Raw genomic sequence first — 22821 nt, 5'->3', positions numbered from 1 at the left:
CAAAAATGGACAGCACTTCAAAGGGAGGACTGTCCTCCCAGGAGTGGACATATAGCCATCCTACTAAGAACATAAAGCTGGGTGAAGATCAGTGGGATTGCTGCTTATGTTTGGACTACAGACTGTTTACCCCAGTGACCCCAGAATTGTATATCCTTGCATATATTTTACCAATGATGTTGGTAGTATTACCAATTACATCTGTGTGTTAAGAGACAAAAAGCATTTTTTTCCTGGATTAGCAAATATCAAATTCTTGAATATGAATTATGAATAGCTGCTCAGGTAGATAAGCAGATGTTACAGGGTTCTGATATACTATATTTTTCCGTGTATACGATGCTACTTTTTCCTAAAATCATTACACTAAAATTGAGGGGTGTCTTATACATGGAAACAAGCTGAGAACAAAATGGCCAGTACCTTGCCTCTATAAACAGGCTTCCTTCAATCATGAAGCTTAGCTGCCTCCAATCAGGAAACTAAGCTTCTTCCAGTCATGAGCCTTATGGAACTGACGTCAGCTATGCTGAACAAACCGATTGGAACACACCACATGGAAAGTGGAGCCTGTAGGCTCAGATTCAACTGTCTGAGTGTTCTGAGCCCAGAGGCTGAATACTCAAAGCTAAGTTTTCTTAATTTTTGGATTAGAAAAGTGGTGGTGGGGCGTCTAATAAACTACAAAATACAGTAGTGTAAGAAAAAGATTAATATGTCAGCATGCGGATGTGATGAGTCTCAAATGCCAGTATCCAGTTCAAGCCAACATAAATGTGCCAGGTGTTGCACCTGGCAACACGGAATTGTGCTCTGCAATTGTGTGGTCAGTCATCCATTCCCAGCATGACTGATTGTGCCATATGCTGGGAGAAGTGCTTTAGGAGTAATTGCACAAGTAATTGTGCAATTACTGCAGGCGGAAACATGAGTTGCACACAAGCAGTTACACCATAGGATTTTGGTCAAATTCTTTTTGACCTTGCATAGAGCACATGGCTTGGGGAATGGTATATGTTCTCCCAAGGCAAACACTGATCTCATCTTGTGTCCACATCAGATGATTTGTCCCAAAGTTTAACCTTTACTGTCGCCTTAGGTTGCGTTGAATGGTTCTAGGAATAAACAATCCCTGTGGTTTGATGCAGAGTGTAGCATAGCAATTAAGCAAGCAACTGACGATACAAATCATAGCAGTCCAGTTCTTTGGACTGCAGCTGTTATACATCTCTGCTCATTATAAGAAGAATACAGTGAAGAAAGCCAGTTACGGTATGTTGCTAAATGTTGGGCAGATTTGGAACTCGAGGCTGGAAACAAGCACCCAGCACAGTTTTGGCAGTTAGTTGTCAGGAGATTAAATGAACTATAGCACAATTCCGAGATGCCAATTTTTACCTCGCTTTGGGAAGTTTTTGCTTGTTTGTTCTGATTTATTCAGGGAGCAGAGGAAAGTTGATAGAATATCTTACATGGCAAAAACACTTGGGAATATTACCAATATCCTTGAATGGCCTCCTGTTTACCAGGCAGGTAGTTAAGGTACTTATGCTGAACTTAAGAATAACAAAGTGTCAGGAGAGGATTTCATGCCACTGGAATGTTTTAAGGAGAGCATAGACTGGTCAGCTGCCTTATGGACCAGTTTGTTTACTTGCATAAGTAACACAAGATGCATTCAAAGTGGTTGGAAGCTCAGCACAATCATTCCGTTGTTTAGAAAAAGAGACATAAAGGACACTAAGTGTTCAACTGATATTGTAGCCAAAATCAATGAAACCTTTGTTTTACATAAAGCAGAGGATTGGGCAGAGCAAAATTCCATTTGAGCCAAAAAAGGGAAGGAATTAGGCAGGGAAGGGCAATGTCACTGATGACTGCTTCTGTTGCATTTAATAACAAAATGCATGCAAGATGTGGGCTAGTATATACTCCATTCATTAATTTACATGCTGGTGTGGATTCAGTAGATAGATATCTCTTATGGGAGATACGTACTCCTGAAGATCAGTGCTATTTATAAGAATACAATTCTGAGAGTTAGAATGGGTGTAAATCATGCTTTAACAAATAAGATTTACAGCTAAAGAAGTCTGATAGAGCTGCATTCTGGCACCATTTCTCTTTCATTTTTATATTAATGATGCAGGTCCAGCTGTGTATAACTGAAATTTTCATATGCCAATGGTTTTGGACATGCTGCTATACATTTTATAGGGAGATGACATGATCCTACTTTCTACTACACATTTAGGTTTGCACAGGCAGTTGAGAAAGTTTAGCCTTTGTCATGGATTGGTTTATGTGGTTTAAATCTTGTACTGAGGATGGGATATGTAGTAGTGAACAATGTAAAAAGGATTCCATATTGGTTCTCTGTATAAATGATTTTGCATGCTGACAGTGTATTTTCCAGAGAGTTGTGGGAATGTTTTCCTGTAGGCCTGAGGAGGACATTCCTAGATAAGAAGACCAGACACTTGTTATGGCGGAGATGCAGATGGACTAAACACCTGTTTCCCATGAGAAGACAACAGAGAAGAGAAGAAAGAAGATAAGGAGGGACTGTTTACATGACCTCGTGCCTTGATTTGGATGACAGCTTGAGAGACGGAGAAGAAGGGTGGTTCCAGCGAAGCTTGAAAAAGGAACTTTTACTATGGCAGATATTCCTATTCCTATTCCTTCTTTCCCTTACCTTGTTCTACAGTTTTGGACTATTAGTTTTTCTAGGTCTGTTTGCCTGCTGCTCAGTGCAGGTAAAGGACTGAGAAAGATGTAGGGAGATCAGGAAAGAAGAAAGGGGGAGGGGTTTATGCCTCTTGCCTACCCTAAGAGAGCTTTTTAGAGATTTTTAGGATTTTTAGTGCTTTTGTAATTAACAAGCCTTGGAAATGGTATTATGCTTGCTTTTGCATCAAACTGACTTTATTTTGTAAATCTTTATTTTTCCAATAAAACCCCTGACGATCTTTTTCTTTTTATACTTTCTTTGATCTCTATCTTTGCTAACCTGTAATGTTTTTAAAAAATTTTATTATTGGGTTGATTGTAAGCCACCTAGAGTGGTCTAGTATGACCAGATAGGTGGGATAGAAATAAAATAAATAAATAAAAATAAAAAAAATAATAATTATAAAAATCAGTTGGTCTCTTGAACAGTATAGCTGTCTTAGCATTACCCTGAAGGGGGAAGCAAGGCCACATTTAAACTACTGAGTCCTACCTTATTGAGCTAAGTGGATCAAAGGACTACAACGCTCATATGTTTTGGGTTTTCTTAAGGTTGCATAAGTATCTTTTTAGGGCAGACGTAAGCAGAGGTTTGGTACAGGCCTTGGCTGAGGTTACCAGGACTCAACCCAGCTGTGTGAGGGTGCACAGGCTTCTAATTATTCTCTGTCCGACTGGTCAAGCATTCCTTTAGAGGAGCTGATCGTTGACATGGTGGCAGCGGTGGGATAATTCCGCGTACTGTTTTTGCTTTGTTCTGACTTGGTTGGTTGCGTAGGACGCTCCACAAGCTGTTTTTAGCTCCATTTTGTAAGAGCTCTGACCACTGGTAATTTGGCAGAGTGGAAGATTTTTCTTTTATGACCAACAGTGTAAAAGGGACTGTATGTCTTGCTGTTGAATCATGGTGCTGACAGTAATGGCAGAGGAACACAAAGGGAAATGATTTGTGTGCCTCGTGCTTGTCAGTGTGTGTCTGTAGTCAAAGGAGGCAGATAAAACTCTTAGGAGAGTCCATAACTTTGTCAACAGTCTGCTGTAAGCAGGAGCTTTTTAAGAAAGCACTATCTATGTTTTATGGTTTTGCTTGTTAAGTAGAATCTGGAGTGCTCTTTAGGTAAGAGACATCCAGGGGACAGTTTCAAACTGTTAAGGGGCCAAGACTAAACTGTCAGTTTGGCATTTTCAAGGTTTGCAGAACAGAGTGATAACTTCTGCATGAGGAATTGCTAAGCAACCTTATCAACGTAAAGGAAAGCTCTCACAAAACTATTGCTGTAATTCTTTTTCTTTTCCTTTTTATGTTCTGGTGCCTGCTAAATGCAGCCTGACCAAGTATCATTCCTTCACTGTTAGCAAAATTGATCTGGTAATTAACAGTGAAAAATAAAAAGTGGTAATCTTTAGCAAAACCAAACAGAGAAGCAGCCCTCTCCAAAAACCACTACACTATATTCACAGGGGATCCGTTCCATGATTGTAGTGGATGCCTGAAACTGTGGATATGAGGAAACCATAAATACTACACACAAGAGGGTGGGACAAAGGCCATAAGAGAGCACACTTGAATGTTGTATACAGGACTGCTACAAACCACAGACAAGTGAAACTGCAGACACCAATCCTGCAGATATGGGGGTCCTGTTTTGTAAGTTATTCTTAGATTCCAAAGAAATAGAACAGATGAGATCTTATAATTTGAGCATCTTCTTCCAGATGATACTTGTGAAAGAATCCAGAGAAAACTCCTAAATACACCAAAAGGGTAATTTATAGCGCCCGGAAGTAGGTACTTATGTTCGTATGTGGTGGGAATGTGAGAATATACAGTATTGAAATTTTTTATTGGTTTTTAAGGAAAATAAAATGAAATAAGGAAGCTCAGCTTAGGTGTATATCTTAAAATTGCACTTTTATCAGTATTTGAAAAGCAGGAAGGTAACTGAATGACTAAAGAATTCATTTCCCGTTTGTAGTTGGGTCGGCAATCAGAAAATAAAGATTGAGTGATTGATTATTTCACATTTGTATTGCTAAGAATTGCAAACAGTATACAATGATAAGCTTACTGTACATGTAATATAAAAGTTAAGAGAGGAAGACAGGCAAAAATTAATTTATAGATATATGGGGAGAATTTTTAGATTTTGTATGAATATAGAAGAGATGAAGCCCATTGCAAGAGTCAATACAATTTTGGGAGGGAGACTGGACTCTAGGAGAGTAAATGGGGTGTTTTCTCCCAAGTGGGGTAGGAGAAGCACTCTTTTTTAGATGTTTGTTTATTAAATGTTTTCTTCTATTTCTGTTTGGTTTTTTTGTAAGTACCGGTAAATATTAAAAATTAAATTGAAAAATTGAAAACAAAAAGACACACACACCCCTTGCAGAAGCTTCAAAAGTCATGGTCCCATGTGCAGGCCGGGCTTTGCTTAAAGTGTGTTTTAAAATAAGGGTTGCAGTCTCAAGGTACAGGTGTAGCTTTGAGATCCCACCTCTGGTGGTGTTAAATTTGTATTCCCTTTCCTAGCGAAATAGTGTGTTTCAATAAAGGGCCTTGGGGGAAAATGCTAAATGACTACTCTTTTTGTCTACCAAGACTGGAAGAGGTGTTTGGGTTGCTTGATCTTTAGGCTGGATGCCTCCCCAAGATCTACCACACCCAGGAAGCATTGTGGCATGTAATGAGGCCTAGAATGCTATACAGCCTCAAAGGCCTTATCCTGGTTCAGGTGAGAGAAATGTTGGGGTTTGTAGGTGTGGATCTCTAAGCTGGAAATCCCAGAAATCTGTCCGGGGAATTATTGGAAAATTCTGAAAGTTGAACTTCAAAAACACACAAAACCAAACAATGGTGCACCTAGGATGGCCACCCCAGGAACTTGAATGGCTGCAACTCCTCCTCTGCCCCTAGCCTCCAAGCAAAAAAATTCTCCCTGCAAAGAGATGTTTGGGGTGGGTGGGGAAGAGATGTAAGTGTAATTTGAAAAAATTATGAGATACAGGGGGAAGCCCAAGGGTTCTGGAAGTACCTTTGAGCACCTGAGGAAATCACACTTTGCCCATCCCATCTTACACTATGTAACTGTGGAAGGGGACAAAGTATTTACTGATGGTTCTTAAAGAGATATACTTCAATATAACCATGAACAAGAGTGATTCAGCTGTTAATTACAGATCAATACATAAATCATGTGACTCAGTGTCTATTTAATGGCACCTTCTTCAATTACTGATCCGTTTAAACTCCTCCTGCAGCACATAAGTACCAAACAGGGCAGAGGTGTGGTTGCCGGTGTAAGCCTCTACTGTATTTTATTACCTCAGTCAGTCCCTTTGAGTCCAATAGGCCTTGTGCAGAGAGGTCAATACAATACAGCACTTTAAATTGTGTGAGCCAATAGTTCTGATTCAAGGAACAATAATCCAGCTTTCCTTAAAGGTGCTTAATGACTTACTCCACATCTCATTAAGATATGACAAAGCATAAATAGAGTCAGGGGTCTCAAACTATGGCCCTCCAGATGTTCTTGGACTTCAACTCCCAGAAATCCTGGCCAGCAGAGGTGGTGCTGAAGGCTTCTGGGAGCTGTAGGCTAAGAACATCTGGAGGGCCACAGTTTGAGACCCCTATGGTTGGCTTGCTTCAGCTATTGTGATGCTGTTTCAGAGAAATGGTCTACACAGCCTGTGCCGGCCTTGGCAAAGAGCGGGTCAGCACATAGTCTGCCAGGGAGGTTGGCAGGTAAGAGACAGGGAGGTAGAAAAGCTTTGCATCCCAGCCTGCAGAGTAGCGAGTGCGAGGATGGCAGGAAGTCAAGGCGTGCTCTATTTTGTCAGTCACCAGGTGGAGATTGGGGCAGCCTCTGTTCCCGAGTTCCTGGAGTAATCTGCAGACTGTATATTTAAAAAAAATGGAGCGAAGAACAGTTAGAACCACTCCTTGAAAATATTTACCGTATTTTTTCTGTGTATAAGACGCCCTATTTATAAGATGCCCCCCAATTTTCTAACCCAAAATTCAGAAATCAATATTTTAAACATTAGAAAGGAACACATTTTTAGTAATTATGCAACATTTACATACCAGTATTATATTATGCATCATACTTAGCTGAGCAAATCAATTCATTCAGCCTCGTTTGCATAACTGATTACATTCAGTTTGAATTTTGCAGAGTAAGTCATTCACTTACCGGTCACTATTACATTGCCTATACACTTGCCTCCACATCAGCTTATGTCATTGACATAAGGCTCGTGATTGGAGGAGGCCTGTTTGCAGAGACAAGCTATTGGCAGTTTTGCTCGTGACTGGAGGCAGAGCAGTTTGCAGAGACTTGGGCAGTTTTGCAACCATGTGGTTTTCTCCTCGGCTTACTTCCGTGTATAAGACAACCCTCAATTTTTAGTCTAACGGTTTTAGGAAAAAGTAGCATCTTATACATGGAAAAATACAGTATTTTAAACTAGGGCTAGGTAAATCCCTGGATGCTTTTGATTGCTAGCTCCCCACAGTGGTAGCTGAAAACCGGCATAATTGAATTGACAGCACATGATTATTATTAAGTAACTCCAGATGTAGGGCTGAATGAAATGGTAGCCAAAAAGCAGCTGGCAAGTTCCAAATTGGGGAAGGTTGCCCTGGGGTGATACTTGAAGAGTCTGGGTGGATAGCCAACTCAGTAACATCTACCACTCATACTTTGGAAATGGGGCATGTCTGAAGAGGTCCTTGCACAGCTACCATTTTAGAACAAGCATGTGGGTCTGTACACAACTTTCAAAGGAGAGACTGAACCCCTGAAACAATGTATTCAGGGAAGAGGCTGTTATAGTTCAGAACATGGAGCAGCCCCCTAGTAGCCTGTTCTGGTTATAAGGAGAGACACTGTCATTTCCATACTCAGCTGTCCATAACATCATTATATATGTAGTTTGATTACTAGATGGGGGGAAGAGTATAATTCTTCAGTATGACAACCTTTAAAGTATTTGAAAAATGTTACTATTATCACCCCTCTGTCTTTGTTTCTCAAGGCTAGACATGCCAAATTATTTCAGTCTTTCCTCATAAGGCATGGTTTCCAGCCCTCTGATCATCCTTGTTGCCCTCTTCTGAATTTGTTCCAATTTGTCAGCATCCTTCTTGAAGTGTGGTGTCCAGAACAGGACACAATACTCGCAGTGGAAATTATACTTTTGTTAATGCATCCTAAAAAAAGCATTTGCCTTTTTTGTAGCCACATCACACTCTTGGCTCATATTCAGCTTGTAATCTATGACACTTCCAGGATCCTTCTCGCTTGCAGTATTGCTAAGCCAGGTATCCCCCATCTTCTAACTGTGCATGTGGTTTCTTTTTCCGAGGTACAGTACTTTGCATTTATCCTTGTTGAATTTAATTCTGTTGTTTTCAGCTCAGTGCTCCAGCCTATCAAGATCATTTTGAAATTTGTTTCTATCTTCCAGGGTATTATCTAGTTCACCCAATTTTGTGTCATCCACTAATTTGACAAGCATTCCCTGCACTCCCTCATCTAAGTCATTAATAAAAATGTTGAAGAGCAGTGGATCCAGGACTGAGCCTTGGGGTACCCCACTTGTTGCCTCCTCACAGAAGGAGCCATTAACCATCATCCTCTGAGTACAATTCTGTAGCCAATTATGTACCCACCTGACACTTGATCTATCCACCCCACACCTAGTCAGCTTTCTAATACGGATATCATGGGGCACTTTGTCAAAAGCTTTGCTAAAGTCAAGATATACTGTGTCTACAGCATTCCCTCTGTCTATTAGTGAGGTTACCCAATCAAAAAGGAGGTCAGATTAGTCTGGCAGGATTTGTTCTTGACAAATCCATGATGGCTTCTAGTTATTACTGCATTGTTTTCTAGGTCCTTGAATAGTGACAATTTTATAATTTATAAATCTAACAATGCACTCTGTAAAAGCAGCCGTATAAGTAAAAACATTAAAATCAATCAAGTGTACAATTCAAAACAACACTGCAAGGCAGGTGAAACTTCATATATTAATCAAAACCATTGTGTTTTTCCACCCTTCTCAAAAGCAGAGTGGAAACTAAAAGCAGCTCTGAAGGGAGTGCATTCCACAGTATAGGGAACACTCAGGAGAAGCTGGTGGTAATCTCAAGAGGGCGTCATTGGAAGATCTTAATACCTTGACAGGCTAATAATGAAACAGATGGTTCTCAGATAACCAGGCCTCAAGCCATTTCAGCTATTACGGGTAAAAACCATCACCAGTAAACAATTGGCTTAGGTCATTTAGTGCACAACATTTGCTCCTTTATCTGTAATAGTATGTTTCATGTTATGTGTCTGCCTTATTTCGGAGGGACACATATAATTTCTTTTGCAGCTTCTTGATCCTGATTGCAGAGTGCAGAACTTGGATACTGAGATTTGGTCAATTCTTGTCCTTTCCATTTGCCACACAATGGATACATCGCTCGCAAGAGTGTTTTCAGAAACTTAACTCACATTCCTCAAAGTACAGCTGCCCGTAGGCTGCTCCTGCATCAGAAGGTGCCCGGCTCCTTGCGGCTTTGAAACTCTCTCTTATTTTTTGGGCGATAGGTGTAGAAAAATTACCAGGCTCAATTATGCTGACTTGGACTCCAAAGGGAAAGAGCTCACGCCTGAGTTGGAAGAAAAAGGAGAACCAAAGTTAAAATGACAACATGACCCTGATAACAAATATTCAGTTTGGGAATGCTTTGCTCAGTTGAATGGAAGGGTCTGCACAATTTCTTTCATAGCAAAAATGCTTCTCAAGAGCATGTACTTGAAAAACAAGAATAGATGTTCGTCATATGGCGATTATATATTTTGATAAGGAGGCAAGTGAGAGCTACCCTCAGAACTATGCCAGGCTGCGCTGGTGTTACAGAGAACAGTAAAACCAGCACCGACGGCTGGTGCACTTGGAAAACTGAGGGTAGAGGAGATTTTCTATCATTGCCGCAGCCCAGACATTCCCTTTGTTGCTGCTGTTCCCCTTGGGGAAAAACAGAGGGAGCCAGTTATAAGACATTTTAGTCCAAGTGTTGAACTATGTATTTCTATGAAATGCCCAGTGAAAAGCAATTGGAAATCCTGAATCCTCCAAATATCCATTTGGAGAGGTATGAGGTGAAGTTACATGTTATCAGTGGATAACAAGTACAGTATTGAGTTATAACTCTAGTACCTGAGATCAAATTATGAGCTATGAAATTCTCATGTTCTTCGTTACAGTATTCTCTGACACTTGCTGGGTTATCAGTGATTCAGTGATTCATTCGGTGTGAAAAGTGTGCTACAAGTGTTGCTTATCAGCTAATGGACAATTTAGAGGAAATTATGTAAAGAATGTAAACTCATCTATGTTATACTTAGAGTAGTTGATATACTGCTGTTATGGTTGTTTTCATGTGTCACCATCTTGCTTTTTGACTTAACTTTTTAATAATCTCCAAAAGATTGTGTTAATAATGGGCAAGATCAGGTCTGACAAACTAAAGGCTTTGGTTTCCTTTATGGCGTTTATTTATTATTTTATTTATTTATTTGATTTTTACCCCGCCCCTCTAGACCATGTCTACTCGGGGCGGCTTACAAAATAAAACAAAACAGTATAAAAATATATAAAATCATAAAAATTACAGCTACAATTTCAATTTAAAACAATTAATTTAAAGAGAGGATTACCAAGATGGAATAGCAAAGAGAAAGACTTAATTGACTGGAGGGAAGGCCTGCTTGAATAACCAAGTTTTTAACTGGCTTTTAAAAACACCTAGCGAGGGTGCCAGCCGAATTTCTGTTGGAAGGGCGTTCCACAGCCGAGGAGCCACCGCTGAGAAGGCCCGGTTTCTTGTTTTTTCCTTCCGGGCCTCTCTCGGCGTCAGACCCCTCAGCCGCCCCTGCTGGCTATGTCGGGTGATTCGGGTAGATCTGGGTGGGTTTATTCATCACAAGTTTGGTCTTCCTCTTTTCCTGCAACTTTCCACTTGTCATGATATATCCAAGATATGACAGCTTTGGTTAGGTTATTTTAGAGAGAGAGCAGGAGTGCCCAAAGGGAGCAAACAAGGAGAATGATGTAAGTCTTGGGTAGGTTCTTTTCATCCCCGACACACCTTCAGCCTATGGGGCAGAGTTTGCTCCAGGGGTTGAATACAGAACCTATGATACGCTGTTGTCAACTCCCATAAAAATCAACATTAGTCATTTCAATAGCTTGACTGAGGCTAAGGACTGGAAGCTAGTTCCAGATCTCCCCTCTAAGCTATCTTCCAGACATGGGGTTGAAAGGATTTGCATGGTTTATTTTAAAAAGAAAGAAAAGGAAGGAAAAGAAAGTTCAGTTCAAAAAAGAAAAGATAAGAAAAACAGTTCCAGGTACAAGAGTAAATACAGGATTATAGTATGTAAAAAGGAAAGACATCAGAAAAGAATAAAGACTCATTTCTCCCATCTATCTCGCCTATGCAGAGCAATGGAGTAAATCTGGGGAGACTATCCCTGTGTTCCCCAGCACAACTTCTTAGATGGTCAGAGGTATCCTCATAAGTAATACTGATGCTGGGAAAACAAAGCACAGCTTTCCTAAAGCTATGCTAAGCTTCCAAAGACTCAGATTCTCAATTCTCTTTTATACAAATGAATGGTCCATTAAAACTTTGGCTGACCTCACATAATTGCTCTTAATCTGCTTTGATCATTCTTAGATGCATCCCTCACAGCTTTGAAATCTGCATTACCTCAAAGAAACATGCCAGTTTCCTAACCCACAGATAGAAGCAATTGGTCACTGCTTTGGTATACAAAGATAAAGTTTGAGATGTTAGACTCTGCTTTGAAGTCCTCTTGATCTTATTCCTTCTTTGAAGTGATGCTGGGCAGAACATACAGGAACAGAATATCTCTTGGGGGTGAAAGTTCATGTTCTCATGCCCTCACAAGCACACAGAAAAGTCCTGAAGAGGAATTTCATTTTTGAGATTCCCCAAATTTTTTATCTCTTCACAACAATCATTGGGAATAAAACAGTGGGGATAATCTTAACCTTGTTTGCCAGCATCATCTCTTTACTCTCAAGAATCTTTTCTAGTTTCTTCATAGCTGCTGCTCCAAGCCTCAGTTTTCTTCTGATTTCTTGGCTGCAGTCACCCTGTTGATTGATGATTAAACCAAGATATAGAAAATCTTCAGCAACTTCAATTTCTTCATTGTCAACATCAAAGTCATGGAATTCTTCTGCAGTCATTATTTTGGTCATCTTAAGGTTCTGATGTAATCCTACATTTTCTCATTTACACTTCATCAGCGGTTGCTTCAAACCATTGCTATTTTCTGCTAGTAATATGATTCACATCTGAAATGACATGTTTTTACACCAGTTTTCATGGCTCCTTCACATGTGTCTAATCCAGCATTTCATAGGATATGTTCTGCATAAAGAATTGACCAGTGAAGGAGATAAAACGTGCCCTTGACTAACATGTTTGCCAATTAGAAACCATTCTATTTTTCCATATTCTGTCTAAAAAGAAACTCTTGTCCAAAGGGTAGGTGATGCATCAGGACAGTGAAACGTTGTGGCACACACTTGTGCATTCTAGGCCTTCATTTTCTGCAGCAGTGCTTGCTCGGTATGACAGTTTCTTGGTAAGCACATCTCTAGAGAACAAAACAAAACAAAAGGCACATCCTAATTCCCCCATATTTCCCTTCATGCGTTATTAACTCGAGACACCTTGGCCTTTATCCGTAACTGGGAGGAAGGGAAAAACCATGGCACTGGTATTTTACCTCAGACTATCTGAGAAGACCTCCATGCCGTAATTGGCAGTAACCAGCTCCATAGGGAGCCAGTCTTCCTACCACACTGGCCATGTTGACCACCCTCCCTCTGACTCTTCTCAACAGAGGTGGCATGTGCAGCAGTACATCGATCACCCCCAAGAGGTTGACATGTATCACGTTTTCAAATTCCTCCTTGGCCAGCCATTTGTTGAGAGTTAGAGCAGTACCCATAGCAGCGTTGTTGACCAATCCCAAGAGATCTGTATCAAGAAAATTTCTTGAGAAGGACTTCTGTGAGGTCCTAAACAGAACAAATGGCACATCCCTAGCAGCCATGTTTCTCAACATCTGTTGTTAATAATGTAACTCAAGACAGTTGGGTCTATATCTGTAACCAGGGATTGGTTTGGGGACTATGCCAGTTAACCAAGCAAATGAGAACACCAAAGAGCTGATATTTTACCTCAGACTGTCAGAGAAGGCCTCCACACCATACTTGGATGGGCAGTAACCACCTCCAAAGGATGCCAGTCTCCCCATCACACTGGCCACGTTGACCACCCTCCCTCTGGCTCTTCTCACCAGGGGCAGCATGTGCAGTGTTACGTCAATCACCCCCAAGAGGTTGACATGTATCACATTTTCAAAGTCACCCTTCTTCAGCCATTCATTGGGGGCTGTAGCAAAAGCTACTCCAGCATTATTGACCAAGCCCCAGAGACCTGTATCGATAAATAATGTATATGGTTAGGGTTCCGCTTATCTCTGGTGGTTCTCATATATCTTAAGACTTGGATATTTACTAGGGTTATGAAGCAATCCTTGAATTTGGTTTGGCTGTCAGTTGATCTGGTCTAGATCTGGTCCAAATCTCACATCAGAACTGTCATTTGGAAATCTGAAGATCCGCGGCTTCCGTTTGTTGGAACAGAGAGATTGAAATGGTTTGTGTTTCAAACTGTCAGTTATGGAATCCAGCTGCCCGCTATTATATCTATCCATGCCACTGTTTTCCTTACATGGTATTAGGAAGACTTTCTGTTTGTTTCTTAAGATTCTCTTCCCATGTTTTTCTGTTCTTCTCTTCCACTCTAGGCCATATTATGCATCATGAGATCAGATTGCCAGCCATTTAAACTTTAACTAGGAATCAGATGCAGGGGTGCAAGCTACGCTGTCTTAAGGACACTGCTTCCCCATCCTATGTAGAAAGTTTGTTGTAACTTTGTATGGTTTTGTAGCACAACCCTTGAATTTGGATTGGAAGCATCACATGCAACTGGTACCTGATATATCTATTGTGGTGCATTAGTGTAACCTACCACATCTAAGGCATGTGCTAATGTCAGGGTTCATGGTACAAAATGCAACAAAATCACAGCCAGGCTTTGGCATAGGCTTTACGTGAATTGGACAAGCTAGGATTTTGAGGTTGTGAAGCATGAATGCTGTAGTGGTCTGTCGGTAACAAAATTGTGGTGCTGTTGCACAACTTGGCATTTATGATACAACATGCAACAAGGCTAATCATGTTGCTCACATGCAGACACTGCATAGATGTTGAGATTTTGATATGAAAATGTATTAAATATTAATGTTATATAGTTAAATGTAAAATGGCTTATTTTACCTTTACCACTGTAGTGATTGTATTCAGGTGTGGGTATCAAGGATTAAGACAATGCTGTACAGCTGTGTACATGATGAAACTTTGTGTAACAGAAAATGAAGCAATGTACAGTGGTGCCTCGCTTAGCGATCGCTGCGTTTAGCGATGAAATAGCTTAGCGATGCTGTTTTTGCAATCACAAAAGCGATTGCTGTGCGATGTTCCCTATGGGGTATTTTCGCTTTGTGATGATCGCAGGGAAGCAATCATTGCAAACCCCCCATTTTCGCACAGCTGATCGGCGGTTTCAAAATGGCCGCCGGGTAAACAAAATGGCCGCCTGCTGTTTTCTGGGATGGATTCCTCACTCTAGAGGCAGCGAAAATGGCGGCGCTATGGAGGATCTTCGCTCAACGGTGAGTTTTAAGCCCATAGGAACACATTGAAAGGGTTTCAATGCGTTTCTATGGGCTTTTTAATATCACATTGCGACGTTTTCATTCAGCAGCGATTTCGCTGGAACGAATTAACGTCGTAATGCGAGGCACCACTGTATTTTCTGATTGGTCACAGAGCTGTACATAAGTCATGTGTAAAATGAACGTCTATCTGCTGTCAGATCACTTTTTCCTATGCTGTGTGTTGCTTCATGTCATGTTATGCTGACAAAGGAATGTCTATGTATATATGTAAATAGACTAAGTTGTTGTTTTTACTCTCTGTGTCAGAGTGTCATAAATATCACTGCTAACCCATATCTCCTTACTCTACTGATGTTATGAGAATACATGTTATAATCAAAATTCTCAACAATAGACAGAACACAACAAACATTGAGAGCCTGTCACCTTTGTCCCCAACACATCCTTTCACCCACTCCATGGCTGTGGCAACGCTCTCCGTGGAGGTGACATCCAAAATGGTGGTTTTCAGTCTCCCTGAGGTGGCCTTCTCAAGCTCCTCTGCCCCTTTCTGAGTGAGACAGGCAGCCAACACCTGCATCCCCCGGGTGTCCAGCTGCCTGGCGAGCAGGTTTCCGAAGCCAGAGTCACAGCCGGTGATGAAGACATATTTCTCTGTCAGTTTCTCCACAGTCTGTCTCTCCCGGTACCATCGGCGAAGGAAGTAAAGCCCCAACAGGGCAGCCAAGTAGAGCCACATGGCTAAAGCCTGTGAAGATCAGAATGCGAACGCTTTAGATCTGGGATGGAGCCACACATGGCTTTCATCATCATGTATCCATTGTTATTGGTGTGCCTCTCAGTTGTGAGTTCCAAAATGGGCCATTTCAGGTGGAGGTTGATTGAGATTAATAGATCCAAAGTCCCTGCTTTTCTACAGAGAGGTGGGGCTTTGGAAGTGAGGATACATCACTTGGCTGGCCTGCCTCAGATTATCTGACCCATCATAAATATTAGCAATCAATCTACTTCTTCAGCATTGAAGGTCATTTGCTTTAAAAAAAGGAAAATATTTTACTTACACAGAGGAGCCTGACATCAAAAAATTCATTGTACTAAATTGTGGTGAAAACTCTGTCCCTTCCTCCCATTGCTAATGGTTTACATCAAGAAGGTCCTAAGAGTGTAACACTTCTTCCATGAAAAGTTTAACTCTCTGATGATCACCACAAACCAGCTGCCATTGAGGTGCATGAGAACAAACCTGGCTGGCTGGTTTTACTAGTCCGCTAACAATGTGCCAAATTTCAGTTATCCCCACTGAGTTTTGTACCTATTTAATACCAATTTCAATTATACCCAGTGGGTTTTATGCCCTTCTCTTCCAAGCGAATTATTTAAGATACTTTCAATCCTCCTCATTATTTAATTACATTTTTGGATTGAGACATATCTTATGAAACCCCTAAGTTGCTCCTTAGCACGCAGGGCAGCTTCCTTGATTTTCTTTCTGTTTTTTTTAATTTCCCTCCTGCTTTTAAGATTGCCAAGGTTCTCCTGGCAGGACAACTGCACCGTTTAATAACTGGATGAGGAGCAGAGAAGGAAGACAGGAGTTTTGGATGAAAGTTACAGAAAGGGGTGGGCGGGATTGTCTAATGAATTTCAGCTTGATGCCCAAATTGTAAAACAAACAAAGGTTTCCCCCTTGGCTCCATCAGGTAAATTCTTACAAAATATTATGCCTATAGCCTAATTCACAAATTAAGGAAAACATGCTTTTGCAATGACAGCTGGCTGCCAGAAACTGACCTGTTTGAGATAAAGCGAAGAACTGCCCAGTTGAAGCGTTTGTAGAAAAAGCACAGACTTCCTCTTCTTCTCTGGCCCCTCAATTTTTTCCTGCTGCAATTTATACCCGGAAGGGAAGGGAGGTTGCTCTACTTCGAATCAGAAAACCATCTAGCTGCAGGGAACTCCTCCCACCCAGATAAACCTCAACTAATACTTCAAACTTGGTAACATCGCTTTTAAGAAGAATGAGGATGACACTTCACGCCCCAGAGCATCATCATCCTGCTGCTGCTTCACTTCAATGTGTTTTAATATTTCTTTGGTTATCTAGCCTGTCAGAAAGTTAAGGGAAATGGAGCTATTCTCCCTCTCTCATTTTCTTAGAATTGTCCTTTCAGAAAAACACGTCACCAGGGCTGCCAGTACTGACTTAAGTCAGGCAGGTTAGGAGGAGGAAGACAGGCTGTCAAGTAAGCTGGTCTAAAACAAACAAGAGCTTTAATGACAAACTCGAAAACTTCAAAACTGGGCCCCAAAACAGAACAGCAATTGGTGTAGTGGGTGTATGGTAGGTGCCATACTATCCACTCTCCTGGGATCTATCCCTGGTGGAAGCACCATGTTTTTTACCAAATGAAGTTACCCACATAGAGTGCGTCTGCTTAGAACATTGATTGTTAAAACACAGTCCATTCTGACTTTGTGGATTCCAGATGGCTTTCCAGCCCAAGTTCGCAAAAAACTATCTTTGTCGTCATCAGCATCATCATAGAATTGCAGAGCTGGAAGTGACCCTATTGAGTCCAAGCCCTGTCGTGGAACTGAATTCTCAACCATACCTAAACTCAACCATCTGAATTGGGCCCTACAGGCAAATGGCTACTCCAAAAATGAAATCACAAGAGCCATCAAACCAAGAAAACAACACCAAACTGAAGAAGAAAAACAGCCACCCACAAATAAAGTATTTGTGCCATACATCAAAGGGGTCACGGACCGCATGGGGAAACTTTTGAAAAAACACAACCTACAAACAGTATTCAAGCCCATCACAAAAATACAATAAATTTTATGGTCAGCAAAGGACAGAAGGGACCCCCTCACCGCTGCAGGAGTATATTGGATACCTTGTAGTTGTGGCCAGATATATATTGGAACCACAAAGCGCAGCATTCACACCAGAATCAAAGAACATGAGAGACACTGCAGACTAAAACAACTGGAAAAACTGGCAGTAGCTGGACATGCCCTAAAACAAGTTGGACATGACATTCTATTTCAAAATACTGAAATACTGGACAACACCAGCAATCAATATGTTAGACTGCACAGGGAAGCCATTGAAATCCATAAACACCAGGAGAGCTTCAACAAAAAAGAAGGAAGTTTAAAGCTCAACAAAGCTTGGCGCCCAGCACTGAAAAATACAGCTTGCAAAAGGTCAACGAACTCTACCCAGCCACAAGGACCGGTGATTACTACACACAAAAGACTAGCTAACGATACCCATCAATCACAGTGACAGATAATCTCTCCTCCTTATCACAACAATACACCCACAACAAAAACACACTGATCACCATAATCACCATCTCCTGAAAAGGACAAAAGCTGATCCCACAGCTATAAATACTCAACTTCCAAACAAACTGCACCAGAGCACAGAGTGCTACTCCAGTCCTCTGAAGGTGCCGGCCACAGAGACTGGCAAAATATTAGGAAGAGCAACCTTCAGAACACGGCCAAAGAGCCCAAAAAACCCACAACAACCATACCTAAACTACTGAGCTATCCAGCAGCTTATCGTTATCCTTAGATTGCCCTATGAGAACTGAGTCCAGGAGAAATCCCAAATGGCATATGTGGTCATGTGCAACTCCGTAAGACATTGATTGTCCTCCATTTGGAGTAGTTAGTTTCCTACCCATATAATCTCCCTGTTGTCAACATTAAATGTCACCCCATAGCCACCTTTCTTCCAAAGTTCGTCTTTCTGGAATGGCTAGATGAATATGAGCCACAAAGCCACATTAATAGTGGTGACACCTCAGGCCAAGTTTTTACTTAAATGAACAGCAGTAGGCAAAAATTAATAAGGGAGAGAGAGAGAGAGAGAGAATTATTTTTCTCTTGCACCATTTTCTCCATCAGCTTCCTCTTTCTGTGGAGTGGGCTGCTACTCTAGCACAGTGGTTCTCAAACTTGGCTCCCCAGATGTTCTTGGACTGCAATTCCCAGAAGCCTTTATCACTTGCTAAGCTGGCCAGGATTTCTGGGAGTTGCAATCCAAGAACATCAAACCCAGGTTTGAGAACCACTGCTCTAGCAGAAAAATGTGGGCTTAAAAGACCCTTTGTTTATTTATTTATTTTATTTATTTATTCATTTGATTTATATCCTGCCCATCTGGTCTGGTCGACCACGCTGGGCGGCTTCCAATAAAGGAGTATGCAATAAAACATAAGGATTTTACAAACAGTCTGTAACACATGCAATAATAAAACAAATAATAAATGAAAGGGGAAAAAAAGAAATTAAGTATTGACAGGAGGGAAGGCCTGAACGTACAACCATGTTTTTAGTTGGCTCTTAAAAGTGCCCAGCGTAGGGGCCGCACGAATCGCCGGAAAAAAAATATTGAAAGAATGTGGAAAAACAAAAACAAAATAATAGGAAGGTATAATCTGACCTAGTACCTCTCATAATATTTAAGTAAAAATTAATTGTTTACACAGTTACAACATGCTTGAGATACTCTTGCTTCTTGGAACTATTGATAAAATTCATATATATATACCGTATAGTCTGCCAGTATTCAAAGGCCGCATCTGATATCCCTGTAAGCAGAACTTGAAAGAGATAGCTTAACATAGGCAAAATTAACGTTTTAAATGTTGCTATGCAACCCTGCAACGACAGATTAACTTTTTGCCATTATATGCATTTTTGTTTAACTAGATGTAACTGTATTTTATAGTGTAAAGCAGCAGTTCCCAAACTTTTCCCACTCACTGTTCCTCTGAGTGATGGCTACGGCCACACAGGAAGAGCAGTGAGGAGTGCTGTGTAGATTAGGAAACAAAGACGTGCAAAGGAGCTGGAGCCTGCCGGAAGAGCAGCAGCACCACTGTGGTGGCAAAAAACAAGCAAACAACAACAACGACGACAACAACAACAACAACAACAACAACCACCACCACCCCTAAAGAAAAGCTTTTGCATTGCTCCTGGCTGGTGTGATGGCACATGAGGGAGCTGCAGGATGTTGCAAGGGGCAAGGGCTGCTTTGGAGCACACTTTGGGAAGGCTGAGGTTTAAAATGTTAACTTTAGTTAAATGGGAAGAAATCCTTACTCCTAGCAAGAGTTCCCCAGCACCAGTACCATTCCCAAAGTGGCACCAAACAAGGGGAAATCCCAGAAGCTGACTCCTTTTTTCATCAGTTTACCACTTCTCAACCTACCACAAAGCAATTGTCAGGGCTGTTTTTCAACAAGTATGAATTGAGCAGAAGAGGATATCCCGTAGATCAGTGGTCCCCAGCCTTTTTAGCCCCACAGACCAGCTGGAAAAGGCAGGGCATTTCCCATGCTCATGCACGAAGGAGCACGTGTGCTCTCGTGCGGGTTTGCACATGCTTGTGCATATGCGCAAAGGGTGGGGCGGCACTCATGTGGGCACACACACATACACAAAGGTCACCGTAGCACTTGTGCGGGCACGGGTGTGCTCATGCACATGTGCAAAGGGCAGCACGGCACTCAGGAAGCACTTGTGCGCATGCACGAAGGGGTGGGGGAGCATTCACGTGGGTGCAGGTGTGCATGTGCAGGTACAAAAGGTGCAGGGAGAGTGTGTGCGGGGGAGGTCTGTCTCTACGGCCCGATCCAGCTCAGGCCAGGGACCGACACAGGGCCGCGGACCAGAGGTTGGGGACGTCTGTGCTAGAGGATTCCAGAAGATGAACACATGATCTGAAATATGGTTAATGGGAGAAGTCAGAAGCAAGAACAGCTTGCATGTGGCTATATCCCCTCTGGGCCAAAATACCTGGAAGGGCTGTTTTGGACCTAATGAAATGGTGAAGCAAAGATGTGAGTAGTTACACCACATACAATGGAAAAACATACACACCCTTCAACCTCTAATGTTGCCATGCCTGCTCTGCAGATAGCAAACTAGAAATATATGTTTTAGTTTCCAAACCCCTTTTTTTGAGTTAGGCAAGCTATTTAAGAATATTTGTAACAGCTCTATGGACATGTTATGTGCATGTTTTCTAAAAGATTTCTCTTTGCATTTTGAAATTTTAAAAAAGGGGGGGGAGAGGTTCGAGTTAGTAAGGGACATCACTTGAAACCTAGGTCAAAATCCTCCATAGTATGTGAAAGAGTGACAGGGACAATATAGATTCATTTGAAATGTGGTGTTGGAGGAGAGCTGTATAGATACAAAAGACAGCCAGAAAAGAGGGTGTTAAATCAAATCAACCCTGAAATCTCACTAGAGCAAAAATGGGTAATCTGAACCTATCTTACCATGCATATATAATGGAAATTCAGAAGTGGCCAGAATAGACTATATTGTTGGAGAAAGTGGAGTTGGAGCAGTAGGAAAAGAGGAAGACCTAATATGAGATGGATTGACTCAGTAAAGAAAGCCACAAATGTTAGATTCTAAGATCTGAGCAGAACTTAATGGAAAAGACAATATGGCTAGAAAAGAGTGGCGGCAGCAGGAAGAGATGAGAACCTAACATAAAATTATGTTGGTTTGCAAGATCTGAGCAGAGCTTTTAATGATAGGCTATTTTGGAAGTCAGTCACTCATACAGAGTGAGAAAGGTGTATGTGTGGAGGGGAAAGGTGGGTTTATCTCCCTTCTGTCTCTGCAACCATCATCACAATTTTTCCCCTCATGCTTCAGCTGTTGCTGCTGACTCCTTACTCATGAGTTAACTGGGTAAAATTTGCTTTGAGATCATCACCAGCCACAAAGCAAAACCACAGTAATTTCACAGCAGAGTGAGCTGCTGAATATTATTCTCTTTTTAAAATGTATTTTAAAATACCTATCATGCACATAGAAAGAGAATACAGAACTGACCAGAAGAGACCATATAGTTGGGAAAAGTGGGGTGGAGTGACAGAAAAAGAGGAAGATTTAAGATGGGTTGACTCAGTAAAGGAATTCAAAGGTGTTCGTTTCCAAGATATTAGTAGAACTTAATGGAAAAAACAATATTGGATGTGGCTGCTGCTGTCTCCTTACTTGTGAGTAAACCAGATAAAACTTGCTTTGAGATCATCCCCATCTACAGAACAAAAACCCAGTAATTTTCACAGTTTAAATTAATGAACTGCTGAATATTATTCTTTTTTAAAAATATCTTTTAAAATATTTTCACAGGAAGCAGTTTAAAATGTTTGGCCAGGAAGGAGTTAACTGAGTTTTTTCATAGACCTTTCAGGGGTCAAAAGTAGAGATGGGATATTCGTATTCATCTCCCAGGAGAAACAAATATGAATATCGACACAAGTGGCTGGGCTGATTAGGCCCTCCCTGTAAAACTGGGCCTTCCAGTTACTGCTTTTGGTACGGTGCATGAGGCCATCATCATTTGCGCCACACCAGTTGCAGAAGTAGCACAGCCTGGGTTTCCCCACCTCCCTGCACTGCCAATCGCTCAGCAGCTGAGTGGGGAGACTCGGCATCCCGCCTCCTCACTGGATTAATCAGCAGCACAGAGAAGCAGGGAAGCCCTCTCTGGGTTACTTCTGCGGTTGGTGTGGCGTGAATGATGACGGCCATGTGCCCTGTACCTCAAGCAGTAAGTGGACAGCTTGGTTCTAGTAGAGGAGGATCTAATCAGCCTGGCCTCCTATGATGGCAATATTCATATTTGTCTCCCCCGGAAGACAAATATGAATATCGTATCTCCAGTCAAAAGTTTAATCTGTTTAGAACATTGGGGAACTTATAAGAGAAAGCTGGTAAATTCAGCATTTTTCTGAGTTCAAAAGTACTAATTGCTAAAGATTTATTAAAGCCAAGAATGAGTTGATTTGTGTGAAATTAAAAAACCAAAACATGCCAGAGATACTTTTCTTTTCAGGTATGCTAATTTTCTCTTATCAGTGTATGTTTCTGGTCACTTGGTTCTGCATGGGGTAAAAAACTGTTACTTTTAAAAAAAACCATGACTCTAAAACCCTTTGCCCAAATGTCCCAAAATTTGGCATAGAGCAGGAGCAAACTGTCTTCTCCTACTGTACGAAATTTGTTGCTGATCTGACTCCCAGTTTTTATGCCATCCTTTTTAGAGTTACCTGGTAGAATGTGTTTTTTTTTTTAAGCTACACAACTTTCATGGCTGAGTAGAGATTCAGACCGAAGCCTCCTGACTTCTAGTTACTCTATCCACTACACTATGTTTAAAGTCACATTTTTAAAACAGTAAGACCAG

The 22821-nt window shown here is 41.3% G+C and overlaps 2 protein-coding genes across 5 annotated transcripts in view; one reads left to right on the top strand and one right to left on the bottom strand.

Annotated features, from left to right (window-relative positions):
• The window catches only part of APOH (apolipoprotein H), a 68940-nt gene that overhangs the window by 13093 nt on the left and 33026 nt on the right, over positions 1-22821 (top strand). Inside the window, exon 1 of one of the 4 annotated variants that reach the window (XM_020806451.3) lies at positions 1179-1272. The exons of the other annotated variants lie outside the window; for them this stretch is intronic. The gene's annotated coding sequence lies outside the window, so the exon portion shown is untranslated. Of the gene's footprint in view, positions 1-1178; positions 1273-22821 lie in introns of those variants that run through there. 4 annotated transcript variants of the gene reach the window in all.
• Positions 23-21453, bottom strand: LOC110085892 (17-beta-hydroxysteroid dehydrogenase type 6). The gene is made up of 5 exons (XM_020806455.3): positions 16374-21453; positions 15009-15330; positions 13015-13273; positions 9243-9400; positions 23-6630 (listed from the first exon to the last, which is right to left on the bottom strand). Exons 2-5 carry the CDS (start codon positions 15319-15321, stop codon positions 6413-6415), a joined length of 948 nt encoding a protein of 315 aa, XP_020662114.3. The 5' UTR covers positions 15322-15330; positions 16374-21453; the 3' UTR covers positions 23-6412.

Source organism: Pogona vitticeps, chromosome 2 (genome assembly GCF_051106095.1).
Source record: "Pogona vitticeps strain Pit_001003342236 chromosome 2, PviZW2.1, whole genome shotgun sequence".
Taxonomy (NCBI): Eukaryota; Metazoa; Chordata; class Lepidosauria; order Squamata; family Agamidae; genus Pogona; species Pogona vitticeps.
This window is presented reverse-complemented; position numbering and strand designations above follow the sequence as displayed.